The sequence below is a fragment of the Sarcophilus harrisii genome, chromosome 4 (genome assembly GCF_902635505.1).
Source record: "Sarcophilus harrisii chromosome 4, mSarHar1.11, whole genome shotgun sequence".
In the NCBI taxonomy this organism is placed as follows: domain Eukaryota; kingdom Metazoa; phylum Chordata; class Mammalia; order Dasyuromorphia; family Dasyuridae; genus Sarcophilus; species Sarcophilus harrisii.
In genome coordinates, this window is record NC_045429.1 from 369072461 (window position 1) to 369088156 (window position 15696).

The 15696-nt window shown below is 35.8% G+C and overlaps 2 protein-coding genes across 5 annotated transcripts in view; one reads left to right on the forward strand and one right to left on the reverse strand.

The window, feature by feature from the left end:
• The window catches only part of NTPCR (nucleoside-triphosphatase, cancer-related), a 43592-nt gene extending 40707 nt beyond the window's left edge, over positions 1-2885 (forward strand). The window contains exon 6 of the mRNA XM_031966914.1: positions 2729-2885. The gene's annotated coding sequence lies outside the window, so the exon portion shown is untranslated. The remainder of the gene's footprint in view (positions 1-2728) is intronic.
• Positions 2886-3912: 1027 nt separating this feature from the next.
• Positions 3913-15696, reverse strand: part of PCNX2 (pecanex 2) — a 357972-nt gene continuing 346188 nt past the window's right edge. For 2 of the 4 annotated variants that reach the window (XM_031966919.1, XM_031966916.1), the window contains 2 exons: positions 8084-8532; positions 3913-5011 (listed from right to left, as the gene is read on the reverse strand). In XM_031966919.1, coding sequence (XP_031822779.1) covers positions 4841-5011; positions 8084-8532 — 620 coding nt within the window. In that variant the 3' untranslated portion in view covers positions 3913-4840. Of the gene's footprint in view, positions 5015-8083; positions 8533-15696 lie in introns of all 4 variants that reach the window. The other 2 variants (XM_031966917.1, XM_031966915.1) reach the window with 1 other exon arrangement.

Here is a 15696-nt window from a genome sequence, read left to right on the forward strand (position 1 = left end):
CCCGTTGCCTTTGTCAGCTAATTAGGTGAGGGGAGATAGGAGCAGGGACCTTGACTATCCTTTATTCAAATTAGGTAAAGTGGCTTGTTTTTTTTCAGTGGTTTGTTTTTATGAATCTGGATCCAGAAAGTTCTAGTAAACATTGAGAAGACCTCTTTGAGCTTTTGATTAAAAAAAAAAGTTTTGTGAAAGCACTTACTTTCCCCATTAAGAATCTCTTCCGTGGGGGTAATGAAAAAACCGTGTCTTCAAAACAATTAGTTGTGATGTAGCATTGTAGCAGGTGGGGTGGGAGCAATACAGAAATTATAGCCATTCCTTAGATGCAGAATTCATTAAAAGAAAATTCAAATGTTGCTTTGCAATGTGCTGCTTAGTTTGAAGAAGAGTTTATTCAGAAAAAATGGGTGGGACTGGTGGGACTTGAGTAGAGCTGACATCATCAAGTTAATTTCATGAGAGTTCCCTTCCTATACTTTGCCCCATTCATTTTAAAAACCAGTTCATATTCTGAGCGACATTTTTAATTGTGCTTTTTTTTTTTTTTTTTGAGCTTTGTTTTAAGAGTAGAATGCTTTGGAAGATGACAGGCCTTTTTTCCTACAGAAACATGTAATTTATATAATGTAATGGCTTTGATCATGGAATCTGCAGGAGGGATTCTTAGTCAAGTCACACTTAAAAGCCCTGACATTTATTACTTAGGAGTGTCATAAAGCCACCCAAAACTATGCATAACACCCTAAAAAACCAAAAATTCTAAATAGGATTAATATTTAACATGATTAAAAAAATGATTAAATTTGTTAAATTGTGCTAGGATTTTCTTTAGCAAAGTTCAGAATATTTTTAAATATTAAAAGAAAAAAAGATCTCCTAATCTTTATAGTTTTAACAATGAAAACTTTATAATGTGGATTTTTAATTTTGAAGGATAATAGCACACAATAGATAAAACATAAGTAATATAATTTCAGGTAAAAAAGATATTAACTTCTTAGATTCATGTGTACAGACATCTTACTACTTTAGCAAAGATTAGATTTTTAAAGTGATTACTCCTCAGAGGAGGAAGGAGGGTGGGATTAAGTATTGTGCTCTCATTCATTCATCCCCCTTTTTTCTTTTATTGTGGGTTGTAAAGCAGTTTCTTTGGACAGGTGATTCTGCACATGCACTTTGGGCAAGGGTTGTTGTTCACTCAATCTGACTGTAGACAGGGAACCTGAAGAAAAAGTGGAGGTGACAGAAGGAGGGGGCTGTAATTGTAAACAGGCATGCTGAATGGTGCATTTTATGGGCCAAATAGAAGTTTGTGGATCTATTGATTTAGTAAACAACTTTCCAGATATAGCTGGTTCAGAAACATAGCAAAGAGTTTAAATCCAGTAATACCAGATTAGCTACACAGTTTATATGAAACTAAGTCTCACAGTTCTTATATTAACTTTCAAGGAGAAGTGATTTTCTACAGCTTCCAAGTACTGAAAATAATTATTCAGCCTTCTGCTGGTAGAACATTTGGATAACTGTGCCATAGAAGTGTCAGCCCTGGAAATGTCCTTTAAATGGGGCTAATAATGCATTATTTTGTATGGAACACCCTCAGATAAGCCAGCTGACTGGCTGAAGGCCAGGTTTTTAAGCTCATGAATTGTGAATGGTCATATTAAAAGTGAGATTGCACAGCCGGAACTGGCCAAGAAGTGTAATCTGTAAAGATTCTGGATAACTCAGGCAATGACAATTTTTTTTTCTTTTCACCAGAATTGTCCAGATTAGCAGCATTAACTGGCTCAGATTTATAGGGTAATGGTCTAATTTACATTACCGTTAGAGACCCAGACTTTCTGAGATGAAAATTGTTCTAAGTGTGTATATATATATGATGATTGCACAAGATTCAGAATCTGAAAACTAAAGGAGAATTCAAAATCTATCAAGTAAAGGGGGCAGGATATTAAATATACTTAGCCACAAGTGAGTAATGAACTTATATGAGGCTGTCTTTTTTTCACAGGTCCTGCTATTGTTTTTTTTAATGGTTTAAAATTTTCTTTTTCAGTTAGCAAATATTTGTTTTCTCTCCCTCATTGAAAAATAAAAAAAAGAAAAAAATAGAATATTACTCTGCCATAAGAAATGATGAAAAGGTTTGTTTCAGAGAAACCTGGAAATTCCTATTTGACCCAACCTGCCTTTATGCAGAGCTCATCTGATTCCTCATTTGACATTTTTCTATACTTGTTTGCCTCCTAGCTTACTCGGGATAATTTTACTTTCTATTTAATTTGACTTTTTTAAAAATATAAACTGTTGAGAAGACTGCAGTTGGGTAACCAGCTTCTTACTAATGATCCTATTTTATTTCCTTATTTGCTTGAGAGGGCGGTGAAAAGATTTCTTTAAAAAAAAATTCAAAAACTGCATTCATACCTTATAAGTTGACATTTGGGTCACACAGCATTAGAGTAAATTTTGTTCCTGAGTAATTCAGAATCTACCCCAAAATAATATTATTTGGTCTGCTTGACAGAGCTAGGATGAAAAGTGGTTCAGCTTCTTAATACTTGGAATTTCTTTATTGAGAAAGTAAAAAAACACATTAGTGCCCTAAAAGGATTCCAGTCTGGCAATGGATTCCAGTCTGATCTGGGCAAATTAATCCTTGGTTACTGAGAGAACTTCTACTTATGAATTCCAAACTGTTTTTTTTTTTTCTTTCCAGGAACTTTGAAGGATAAAGGTGCTGCTGGATTCAAGATGGACAAATGTTCAAATCTTCAAAAAGGGGAAGACAGTTTTAGAACTTGCAAACTAGAGGGCAGTGAACTTGATGTTGATATCTGGCAAAAAATTTTTAATAAAATTACAGTTTGAACTTGGACGTTTTGAGTTGCAGAAAGATAAACCCACTGGGTGATCATCCTACCAAGTCTGGTGTTAATATGGTACTCATGGGATTAGGGGCCACTGGATCACCTCAGATCCTAAATTGGTGAACTCAGGATATCAACAGTATAAAGTAGTATTAAGAGAGAGAGAGAGACACACACACACACACACACAGAGCAAATAAATAAAAACTTGCACATTTAGGCTATGTTAATTGAAATACAATGACTAGAATGAAGCAATGGACAGTCCCATTGTACTTCAACTGCTTAGACCACACTCTTCAGTATGACAGTAAGTTTGGGCACTCCATTTTTACTTAGGACAAAGTGAGGGTGGGCATTTGTGAATGAGAATAACGCTGGAAACCATGTCTTACGAGGATGTAGAAACCCTTTCTTACCAGCTCCCTTTCTTGTGTGGTGAAGAAAAAGATGTTTTTCTTCTTTAATGTAAATCTATATAATTGTTCTCATGTCAAAAGCTACAAGCTATTTTATAATGCAAAAGTAACTAGCCTAGGTATCACAGTGTGAATAGTGCTGGACTTGAAGTCAAAAGAACTAAATTCAAATCTCACCTAGATGTGTGACCCTAGTCAAGTCACTTAACTGCTACTGACTCAAATTCCTCCTCTATAAAATAGGGTAATAATAATGCCTACTTCACAGGGTTGCTAGGAGATTAAAATGAGATAACATTCATCTAGCACTTTGTTAACCATTAAAGCACCATCTAAGTGCTGCTACTATTTTTATTAAAAGAAACTAGAATGAGAGTTCAATATCTAATGTATAGCAGACTGCATTCTTATTGGGCTACATTCTTGTTGTTCTTGTTAACATGGACACAGGCTTCTGCTAGACATATCTTGCAAGAGCTTGCCCATGTTTGGACTGAAGTATAGACCAGCCAGAGCTTATTAAAATTCCATTCTCGAAGCAAAAGAAAATCTACTCATTTCCACCCTCCCCAATGGATAAAAATTCCATCAAATCGAAACACTGAACACATCAATCTTTGTAAACGTTTTAATTACAAAAACAAAGTTGTGGACATGTGTCCTATGATACATTAAGGATTTCTTGGCTTCAGAAACTGGTATGTATTCCTGCAAATTAAACAGGAACACACAGCCTTTTTCCAGAAATAACTCTTGACTGCAGGATCCAAGATGGCTTTCTATGCACAGGTTTTGTTTTGTTGGGTTTTTTTTTTTTAAACTGGATTTCTTAATTCATCTTGTATCAATATGCATTCTAGTTCTTTTACAAAATACTTTAAACATAGCTGCATGCACTATAGCATCTCCTGAAATATCACTATTGTGTACTTAATTACCACCTGCAGGAATGTGGTAAGGAAATGAGGTTCTTCTTAAAAACTTAGATTTTGCTGTAGCATATTATAGCAGCCCATTTATATATTAAATGGCACTATTCAGAATTTTTCGTGGTTAACACATTATGTATAAAATTGCCAATTATTTAACATGCAATTAGCTTTTCTTTAGTAATGGCTGAAAATAGTCCGTGTGTGCATACTGGTTATGTTATGATACTAAATGGCTTTTGTTTGTTATTCCAATTTTGAAATGTAGTTGCTTGAGCCCTCCCAGAAATCCACATCAGCAACTTTGCTAGCTGGAAATTATTGGGGCAGGTGCATGGGAAAAGGAGAGAGCACATAGGTTTAGTCATCAAGTGAAAAGTTTCTGAGAACCTGAGATAAGAGTCGCACTGTGTTTTAGGGAAGCTCTAGTTGGTTCACTTAAGGCCCTCATGTAGGCCCTCGTATCGGCTCCTTTTTGTTTTAAATTTCCTGGATCTTAGAGTTCCAAAGATAGAGTTTTTTTTTTTTTTTTACTGACATTACATTGCAGCTAACTGCAGGCGATAGGACAGGTTGTCTTCTGAGAGAGAGTCCCCTGCAGTCCCTGGGTCCCTCACGATTCTTCTGACAGACTTTGCTGAGAAGCTGTGTCGTCCAGGCCCATGTCCTCCTGGCTGGCTCTCCGGCAGATCACACTGAGGCTCTCTGCCATTGCCTGAGGAAGATGTTGGTCTCGAAGCCGACCCTGTTCTGTGGCATATGTTGTTTCACAAGGCTCAGAGAACTGCTTCCAAAACAAAACAAAACAAAAAAAGAGTATGTAAATAGCTTAGCAAATGTTGCTAGTTTTGTACTCCCTAGTAGTAGCATGTGATTGGGCTCAGTGTATCACACAGATGGTCCAAAATGGCCTTGGGAACTTTGGTGAGACAGCGACTCCTTTTCTTTAAACTGGAATAGATTGATCAATAATAGGCTTGGGTCAGAAGATAAATTGATGAGGCCCTGCTTTGAATCTTACAATGTGTAGATGCTTGTCTCGTATAATGTAGGAACAAGTGTATTAGAATGAGATGCCCTTTGGAAACAAGATGGTATTTTTCTTGCTTTCTACATGCAATGAAAGACAAAAAACAGGGATATATCCTGCTTCTTTACAGAGGTGTAGAGGACTAGGGAATGGAACGGAACATTGCATACAGTGTCAGACATTTTTAATATGATGGGGAGTTTTGCTGAACTGTTCTTTGCTCTCTGGGATTAAGAAGATGAAGAATTACATAGGCAATATAAAAACAAAAGAAAGTAATGAAGTGTAGTAGTTTTTTAGCTATGGGATAATTTCTCTAGAGGCACAGCTTTATTCCCAGTCATTTATAGACAGCTATCCCATGATAGGATATTATAATTATGCAATCCAAGCATGATGATTTGTAACAATCCAGGGTCACTGTGTCTTCTGACTTTTGCTATAAGTGACTTTTCTTTTAAAAGTTAGTCACAAGATATATCCAATCATTCTGGAGAGCAATTTGGAACTATACTCAAAAGGTTAACAAACTGCATACTCTTTGATCCAGCAGTGTTTCTACTGGGCTTATATCCCAGAGAGATCGTAAAGAAGGGAAAGGAACCTGTATGTGCACGAATGTTTGTGGCAGCCCTCTTTGTAGTGGCCAGACACTGGAAACTGAGTGGATGCCCATCAATTGGAGAGTGACTGAATAAATTGTGGTATATGAATATTATGGAATATTATTGTTCTGTAAGAAATGACCAACAGGCCTTTCAAAAAGGCCTGGAGAGACTTACACGAACTGATGCTGAATGAAATGAGCAGGGCCGGGAGATCATTATATATTTCAACAACAATACTATATGATGATCAATTCTGATGGACTTGGCCATCCTCAGCAATGAGATGAACCAAATCATTTCCAACAGAGCAGTAATGAACTGAACCAGCTATACCTAGCGAAAGAACTCTGGGAGATGACTAAAAACCATTACATTGAATACCAATCCCTATATTTTTGCCCACCTGCATTTTTGATTTCCTTCACAGGCTAATTGTACAGTATTTCAGAGTCTGATTCTTTTGGTACAGCAAAGTAACGGTTTGGTCATGTATACTTATTGTGTATCTAATTTATACTTTAATATATTTAACATCTACTGGTCATCCTGCCATCTGGGGGAGAGGATGGGGGGAAGGAGGGGAAAAATTGGAATAAGAGGTTTGGCAATTGTCAATGCTGTAAAGTTACCCATACATATAACCTGTAAATAAAAGGCTATTTAAAAAAAAGTCACAAGGTCAAGGGTATAAATGGTGTAAATATTGAACAGGAATAGGGACTGGACCGTGAGTCTATCAGTACAGGCAACTCCCTCTCAGGAAACCCTCTATCAATGAAGTCAGCACCATCTCTATAACTTAGACTTTTTTTTTTTCCAATTACATGTAAAAACAATTTTTAACATCAATTTTTTTTTTACATTTTGAGTTCCAATGTAACTTATAGTCTTTTTTCATTGAAGCTTTTTATTCAAAACATATGCAAGGATAATTTTTCAACACTGACCCTTTCAAAACTTTGTGTTCCAATTTTTACTCCCTTTCTCCCACCCCTTTCCCTAGATGGCAAGTAATCCAATATATGTTAAACATGGTAAAATAGATGTAAATCCAATATAGGCATACATATTTACGCAATTATCACAAGAAAAATCAGATCAAAAAGGAAAAAAAATGAGAAAATGAAATTCAAATAACAAAAGAAGTGAAAATGCTATATTGTGATCCACTCTCAGTTCCTCTTTGTGGATGTAGATGGCTCTCATCACAAGATCACTGGAACTATAACCTATAGTTTTTTGTTTTTGTTTTTTGCTGAGGCAATTGGAGTTAAGTGACTTGCCCAGGGTCACCTAGTTAGAAAATGTTAAGTGTCTGAGGCAGGATTTGAACTCAGATCCTCCTGACTTCAGTGCCAATGCTCTATCCACTGCACTATCTAGCTGCCCCTGTAACATGTAGTTTTAAAGAATTGCAAAAATCCTTGAGAATTGCCTTGAACCAGAGTCACCTAGCTGCAAGTGGGACTTGAACAGAGATCTATCTGACCTTGTGGTCAGCTCTCTAACCTCTAGTCCTTACTCCCTTTCAAATGACAAAATGTAGCATGGGAAACTTCCAGCTTCTAAAGTTCCATTTGCTAATGCATTCAACACTTGTCCTTGTCCATAGCACAAACACCATTAAAAGAGAACAGCTGGAGTTCTTCGGAAACTAATGCACCTTATATACTAATGTAACATCATCTACTTGGGGTTCTGGACTAGCAGAAATTCCCAACGTTTTACTACTAAAAAATAATCCATCTCATCACCTTGAAAACAGTGACTAATAATGGACAACATATAGATGAGACCTTTGTGCTTTTTTTTTTTTCCTTCCTCTATTTTGGATGATCTGAAGAGACTGGGCCAAATAGACTGATAGAAAATGCTGCCTCCTTGTATGGATGTGGGAAGAACACATTGTTTTCTCCCATCCAAAGATTTTGTGCTAATGACGGCATTTCCTACTTAACTCGGTTGTATCTGGCAATCTCCAGCGATACCGAGGTATTATTATTTATAGTACATGTAGTCTAGATCCTGTTTGTTTCACAGAACTGCCAAACCATTTCATGTCTAATTACTTTGTCGTTTATCACTCTGGGAACCCTATAGTGAAGAAGATGGGATCCTGGAAGTAGATTGATGGGAATCATTAAGCATCGAATGTTAAAACAATGTAGACAAGTAGCCAAATAACTAGATTACTCCTGCTAACACACCACCGGCTTACCCTTGTAGTTTGGCTCATGGCTCTAGCAGAGGGGCCCATTGCAATGTTGACACTGCTTGAAGACAGGGTATCACTGGTGTTTCCTCCATCTGCAGCTGAGAGCCCAGAAATGACCAACGCACTAGAGAAACTCCTCTTGCCAAATAAGAAACTGAGGGTAGAGCTGGTGGAGGAGCCGAGGCTGGATCTGATCAGCGCCTCAGCTCTCTCTCGGACGTTGAGGTGGCCAGTGGTAGAGATGGGACGAGGCTGGGAGTGCAGCGATGTGGTGGAATTGTGCAGGGAGAGCTGACTGCTGGAAAGCCTCTGGGCTATTTCGTGGACAGAGGTGGAAGTATGAAACAAAGATGGATGACTTTCCAAAACTGGCCCAGACAAACTTGAAATGGGTGGTCTTTGGATGAAAGTAGCATGTGCCTGAGCAGACTGACTTCGGCCTTTTCTTCTGCCTTTACAAGAGAACAAAAAATATTTCATTAGGTAATATTACCAACCACTTCTCCCCCAAAATCATCTCTACAAGATGATACAGTAGATGGAGTGTTGGATTTGAAGTGAGGAAGATCTGAGTTTGGATTCTGCCTTTAACACGTTGTATTTTCGACAATTTATTTCTTTGGGATTCAATTTGCTCATTTGTAAAATAGAAGAACACTGGACTTAACCTATAAGGTCCCTTCCAGTTCTAAAACTTTCTGGAGGTCCTTGGGACTAGCTTTGGTCTCAGCAGAATAATCACTAGGAGAATAGTCAGGAATGAAGTCCAAAATCTTTATTGTCTCTTACACAGTCTGCATCTGTCATAGTCTGACCCAGTCTCCCTCAGCAGTCTGTCAGTCTGACTTCTGACTTCCTGTCCTCAGCTCTTATATACCCTATTACAATTACATCATTACAGCAAAATGAATATGTGTGAACTAGAAAACTATTACATCACCAAGCTAAGTACTAAGTATATGTAAACTAGATAACCATTGTCTCATCAATTCCTCTTAATTAACACCTCATTTCAAGTATCCTTCTCTAAAGTTCTGCCCTCTACATAAAACCATGACCATGTAATTACTGTTTGGTGAATAAAATCAAAAAGTGTGATTACTTTGGAAAATAATAAAGCAATATATAAATATGAGTAATCATTGGTTCAAAGATTTCAAGCTACTCCATCAGGAAAGGTGCTTGGAGATGGTAAGGATTTTAGATATCATCAAATCCAACTACATTATTTAAAGATGATTGAACCAAGGACTGGAGAACTTAAATAGGAAGTTAATGCAAGAATTGTATCAAATCCAGACCTACTGACTCCCAGTATTTTTTCTTTTTTGTTTTTTTCTTAGATACTTGTTACATCATTTGAAATTACTAATTCAAAACAAGTAAAGCAACTGAAAAATAACCTGTTGAAGTCAAATAACAAGTATCTTATCTATAGAGATTAGATTGTTGATTCTTGGGGCTTTGGTGAAAAAAAAAGGAAGGAAGGAAGGAGAGAATGAAGAGAGGAAAGATGAAAAGAAGCAAAGAAAGATGGAAGGAAGAAAGAAAAAAATCACTTTAAACCTGCCTAAAGTAGAGGAAGGATCTGAAATTTTTTTTTAATGTTATGTATTCTTTTGTAATCTGGTGAATCCAATGGACCCCTTTTCAGAATATTTTTAAATGCATAAAATAAAATACATAGGTCTATATTATGATATAATTTTATTCAAATATAATAATCAAAATATATTTTTTAAAAGTTCCCAGGCCCTAGATCAAGAACCTTTGTGCCTAAAGAAATTAAATAAATTCATATAAATGGGGTGAATTTTGGTCTTAGGGCTTGCCCGTCAAAGATTGTAAACGTTGTCTACCCAGTGACTAGCATAGTACTTACCAGTGGTAGGTGTTTAATTTAATAAACATTAAGTTCCTACTATGTGCCAAGCACTGTTCTAATCACTGGGGATACAATAAAAATAAAGACATCTTATTTTAGGAACTTAAAACTAAACAAAAAGGAGAGATAACATATAATAGGCAGCAGGAGAGAAGGGGTAATCACACCTCTGCAGATATCTTGTTCTGTGGAGTTAAAACTAGGAGAGGCAGAAGATCCCTGGTAGAATGAGTTGAGTCTAGAAAGGCACTAGGAGAAGTTTGGTACTCTGTCCCCTAGCCTTCCAATCAGAAGTGTTAGGAGATTGAAGGATAAGAAGTGTTATTGAATTGAATCATTCTGCAAGTTGGTTTGTTTTTTTAATTGAATATGGTGCCTATTACTCCAAAGGAATTCCTTCTTGAATCTGGGTGATGCAGTAGAGAGAATACAAGCTCAAGAATCAGGAAGAATTGAGTTAAAATCAGACCTCATACACCAGATGTTTGAGCTTGGGCACTTAACCTCTGTTTGCCTCAGTTTCCTCACCGGTAAAATGGGGATGATAATAGCTACTTCACAGAGTTATTGTGAGAATCAAATAATATTGTAGGCACAATGTAAGTGATAGCTATTATTACTTTTATCATTATTATTATAATAATAAAATAATAGCTTTTCTATAACATATTAAGGTTTACAAAGAACTTTACAAATATATCATTTAATCTTCATAACAATCCTGGGAATTAGGTGCTATTATTATCCTCATTTTATAGTTGGGGAAACTGAGGCAGAGATTATTCAAGGTCTTTGTCCAACTTCTGCTCGAAGACCTCCCATGAGGGAGAATTCATCATCTTTTAAGGCAAATCATTGCACTTCTGGGCAGTTCTAATTAATAGGGAGCTTTTCCTGACATCATACCTAAATTTGTTTCTTTATAGTCCCAGCCTATTTTTCCTGCACCATACTGTCCTTTTTGTATATGAATTTTTTTTTTTTTTGCTTGAAGGAACACAGACACATACAAAATATATTTGTGTGAGAAAAGCAACATGAGAGTTTCAAGAATCAGGGAGAAATAGGTAAGTATAGTGAAAGGACCTGTTTTAAAGCAACTCAGAGGCACAAGTACTGGCTGAAGGTAAGGACAGCTGCATGACATTGCTGTGATTGTTGTTTTCATGTCACAGTTTTCAGAATTTTGAAGGCTGCAGCTAAGAAATTTACACATCACAGAACTGTTTGGGGACTCTGAGACAAGTGCATATTGTTATTCCAGATTTAACTGTGGGTTTTGAGTTTATCAGACTGGGTTGAGTTACTGAGACTGAGCTTGTCACTCCTCATTAGGATGGTTTGATTTGAGGCATTAAAATTGAACAGTGAAAAAAAGATAAGGAGAAGATACAGCAGTTCTCCTGAAGGGAGATGCTCATGATGGAGATAGTCTCCTCCAGCTTGAGAGAAGCATGGTGGGGGAGAAATAGAAGATAAAAACAGCTGCTTTGGGTTCGCTAAAGCCAAGCAAAGAGGCTCTGATGATTCTGGGTATCACTGAAAGAAAGCAGAATTCTTTTTCTGCACAAAAAGCTGGTTGGGTTTGTTACTTTTCAAGCAATCTACAGCCTGAGATAGGTAAAAACCTCCCAGAAACTTACTTGTGTTGTCCTTTATTCCCTTCTGTGGCTTAAAAGGGATAAAAGAGAGGGGTAAAGATAGGCTTTGCCTCTAATTTGCTGTGAGCTTTACTGACTGGAGGACAGATGTTGTTTTACTGAGAGCTGATTGGAGAAAATAGAATTTTGTGCTATTTGAGGACCTGGCTGGGGAAAGGCTGCATTACCCTATAGCTATTGATCACTTGGAGAGGAGAAACCTACTGCGGCTCACTTGCATTTCTTTTTATTGCCTTTTATGGCTTGAGATGGGGAAAACTCTATAACCCATCAACAATAGACTTAATTAGCTTGGCAGATTCCAGACTTCAAAGGCAATGCTGTGTCACTAGAAGAATGTGATGCTATAACTTTATGAAACAAATTCAAAATCATGCTCTTGTGCTCTTTTCTTCCTTAGGATCAGAAACACTGCAGTCTCTGGGATCTCCTTCTCTGATGGGTCTTCAATCTCCTTTTCTGTGTCTTCATTCTTTTCCTAATTTCTTAATAAGAGAGTTCCTTAGTGGTCCATCCTCAGCTCTCTTCTTTTACTAATTCTCCCATTGTAATTTCATTTATTCCAATGGCATCAACTGCCTCTCTAATCTCTCAGTGGCAGTCAATTGTAAAATCCAATCAACTCCACTTTTACAACATCTCTTGCGACTTCACTTTTTCTCCCTTCCCTAGTCTCCCCTCCCCTTTCCCCTTCCCCCACAACCTTATATTAGGTCTTTTATCAGCATTGCCTGGATATTAAAAAAAAAATCCCATAAACCTCCCACTCTCTTTTTATTAGATTTCCATTGTATTTCATAATTCAATGATCAATCTCTTATTCTAAGCAATTGTAAAACAACTCATTCTTCAACATCTGGATTCACTTTTCTCTTCCTAGATCTGTTCCTGATTCCTTTCCACGGAACCTTATATTAGTTTTTCATCAGCATTCCTGGTATGTTTTAATATGAATCCAACTACCTTCCATGCTGTATTTGTATTATTTTGAATTACAGGAATAATTGATTTCCTTCTCTAAATAGAAAATTTAAATAATTTCAACTGGACTTAAGTTGGTGACTGAATTCAAGTTCCGATCCTGCATATATTTATCATCTGTTGTTGTAGTCCAACTTTACTGGCTGCATTGTCTTTCTTGAAGATTGGAGTCAGTTCATCCTTCTCAAATAAGAAATTTTACATAAAACCTGGACAATCTAGGGTTGTCGACTCCAAGTCTCATGCTTGTAACTTCTGAGGCCAAATTTAACTGTCAGATCTTTCCTGACTTTGCTCTGGTCAGTGAATTACTCTCTCTTCTGACCAAGTAACACAAATGAATGCTTAGACCTCTATACCTTTCAAAGCTTTGTTTATCCATTTTTGTCTTTTTGGCTTTGCTCTGTAAATTGATTACTTCCTTTCTCAATACCAAATATGGTGCTTTCAGACCTCTATACCTTAAAAAAGCTTTGTTTATGCCTTTTTTTTCTATGTTATTATAATTTTGGTACTTACACTATCTCTAATACCTGAGAATTGAACTCTTCCTTCATTGAAGACTGCTTTGCAGCCTTTGCTAATATTTAAGATCTCGTTCTTAATACTCTTGGTTTTTTTGACATTGTTCTGTTGTGGTCATTTTCCTATCTGTTAGCTCATCCCTTCACAATTGACTTAACTAGATCATTTTGAATGTCCTTCAAGGCTGTTCTGTCTTCTCTTTCTCCTTTATACTTTTGTTGGGTGATATTATCAGCTTCTGTGAATTCAGTTTTCATCTCTTTTAAACTCCAAACTGGTATCTTTTAAGTGTTTATTGAATATCTCAACCTGAAAGTTCTATAAACATCCTAAATTCAACAGACCCAAAATGGAATTCATCTTTTCATTCCAGGTATTCAACTCTTCCAAACTTTCCTAATAGAAATGAATAGGAATTAGGAATAGTTTCTAATAGAATCATCTTCCCATTATCCAAGTTTGCAACTTAGATATTATCCTTAACTCTTTCTTCTTTCATTCATATCCAATCTATTGCCAAGACCTTTTGATTGAACATTTATTACATCTCTTATACACATACCCCCTTCTTTCCTTTGACACTGACACTACCCTAGTTCAGGCTTTCCTTATTTCTTATCTGGACTATTGCTATAGTCTTCTGAGTAGTCCCCATTCCTATTAAATAGGAATTAAATTAAATTTTGGGGGATGTGTGGGTGAAGTAATCGGGGTTAAGTGACTTGCCCAGGATCATATAGTTTGGAAGCGTTAAGTGTCTGGGTCTGTATTTGAACTCAGGTCAGGGTTCTATCCACTGTGCTATCTAGCTACCCCACTTTGTCTTCCTAAAGAATGGGTTTGATCAGGTTATTTATCCATTCAATAAATTCCAGTGCTTCTACATCATCTCCAGGATCAAAGATAAAATCTTCTATTTGATGTTAAAAGTATTTTGTAACCTAGATCTTTCCCACCTTTCTAGTCATTTTACACTTTACTCTATCCAACATTCTCTTTTTAATTTTTATTTATTTTATTTTTAATTTTTGGAATAGAAGCAGCATTTTTACAACTAAGTATAATTTAAAAACAGATTATTGCTTGTGAAACTGCAAAACTATTATATATGTTTCTATTCTATTTCCAAAGACAATTAAAGAAAAAGGAAAAGAACCTCTATGTTCTAAAATATTTATTCTTTGTGGTGGCAAAGAACTGCAAATTGTGGGGATGCCTATCAATTGGAGAATGGCTGAACAAGTTGTGGTACAAGATTGTGATGGTCTACAATTGTGATGCTATAAGTAATGATGAACTTGATTTTAGAAATACATGAAAAGACTTGCATAAAATAATGAAGATTGAAATGAGCAAAACCAAGAGAACATTTGTATACAGGAACAGCAATAATGTTTTAAGAACTTTGAGTGACTAAGTCATTTTGACTATTATAAATACCCAAATTAACTACAAAAGACATATGAAGGAAGATTCTATCTGCATCTGAGAAAGAACTGATAAATAGAAATGTGTAAATAATGATTATACACACACACATTTTTATACATATTTGTGTCATGGTTGCCATCTCTAGAAGAGAAGAAAAAAGAAAAAAAAAGAAATTTATACAGTAACTTCATTATATATTTAGAAGGAATAAGAAGTTATACTCAACATACGCTTTAATCTAGTAACAAATGTCCTCTGCTGTTCCTTGAACACAACATTTCTCTCCTAGTTCCATGCAATTTACTAGCTATTCTTCATATCTAGAATTATCTTTCTTATTTCCACTTCTTGGATTCTCTAGCTTCTTTCAAGTAATAAAATTCCCCCCTTCTTTAAGGAGCTTTTCCTAAGTCCCTTTAATTTTAGTGTCTTCTCTTAATTGATTATCTCAAATTTATCATACATATATATACATGCATATATATGCATATACACACATACACACATATATACATATGCATATATATATATATATATATATATATATATATATATATATATGTAGGGATTGTTTTTATGCCCCCAACACTTAGCATAGTGCCTGGCACCTATTAGGTACTTAATTGATACTTGTTGACTTGATTTGAAAGACAAAAAATTAAGTCCTTACTATTTTCCTGGGTGAAAGGTGAAAGTACAAAGCTGTTTTAATTTGCAGTTCTCTTATCTTGGTCTTTTTCCTAAGCCCAGAATGTTCTTCCTAGCTATCTTTAAAAACCTAATTCAAAAGCCAGTTCTTCTATAAAGTCTTCCTTTATCATTTTTCCCATCCTTTCTCATTCCATAGCATTTCATTTTGCAACTCTCTGATGTGTTTTTTTCTTGTAATAAGATATATTCTAGTTATTTTTGTTTTATAAACTCCACGAAAGTAGGAAGGACAAAGTCTTATCTAAACTGAATTATCCCAGCCACAATGCTTTTTGCACCAGCTGTCCTAAATGCTTATCTGTTATTTGAATAATAAAATGAATGAATGAATTTGTCTAGTACATTATGGGAGCTTTATATTAAATATCAATCTTCCTTATCACTATGCATTTATATTATCTTACTCTCTGATATCCCATGAT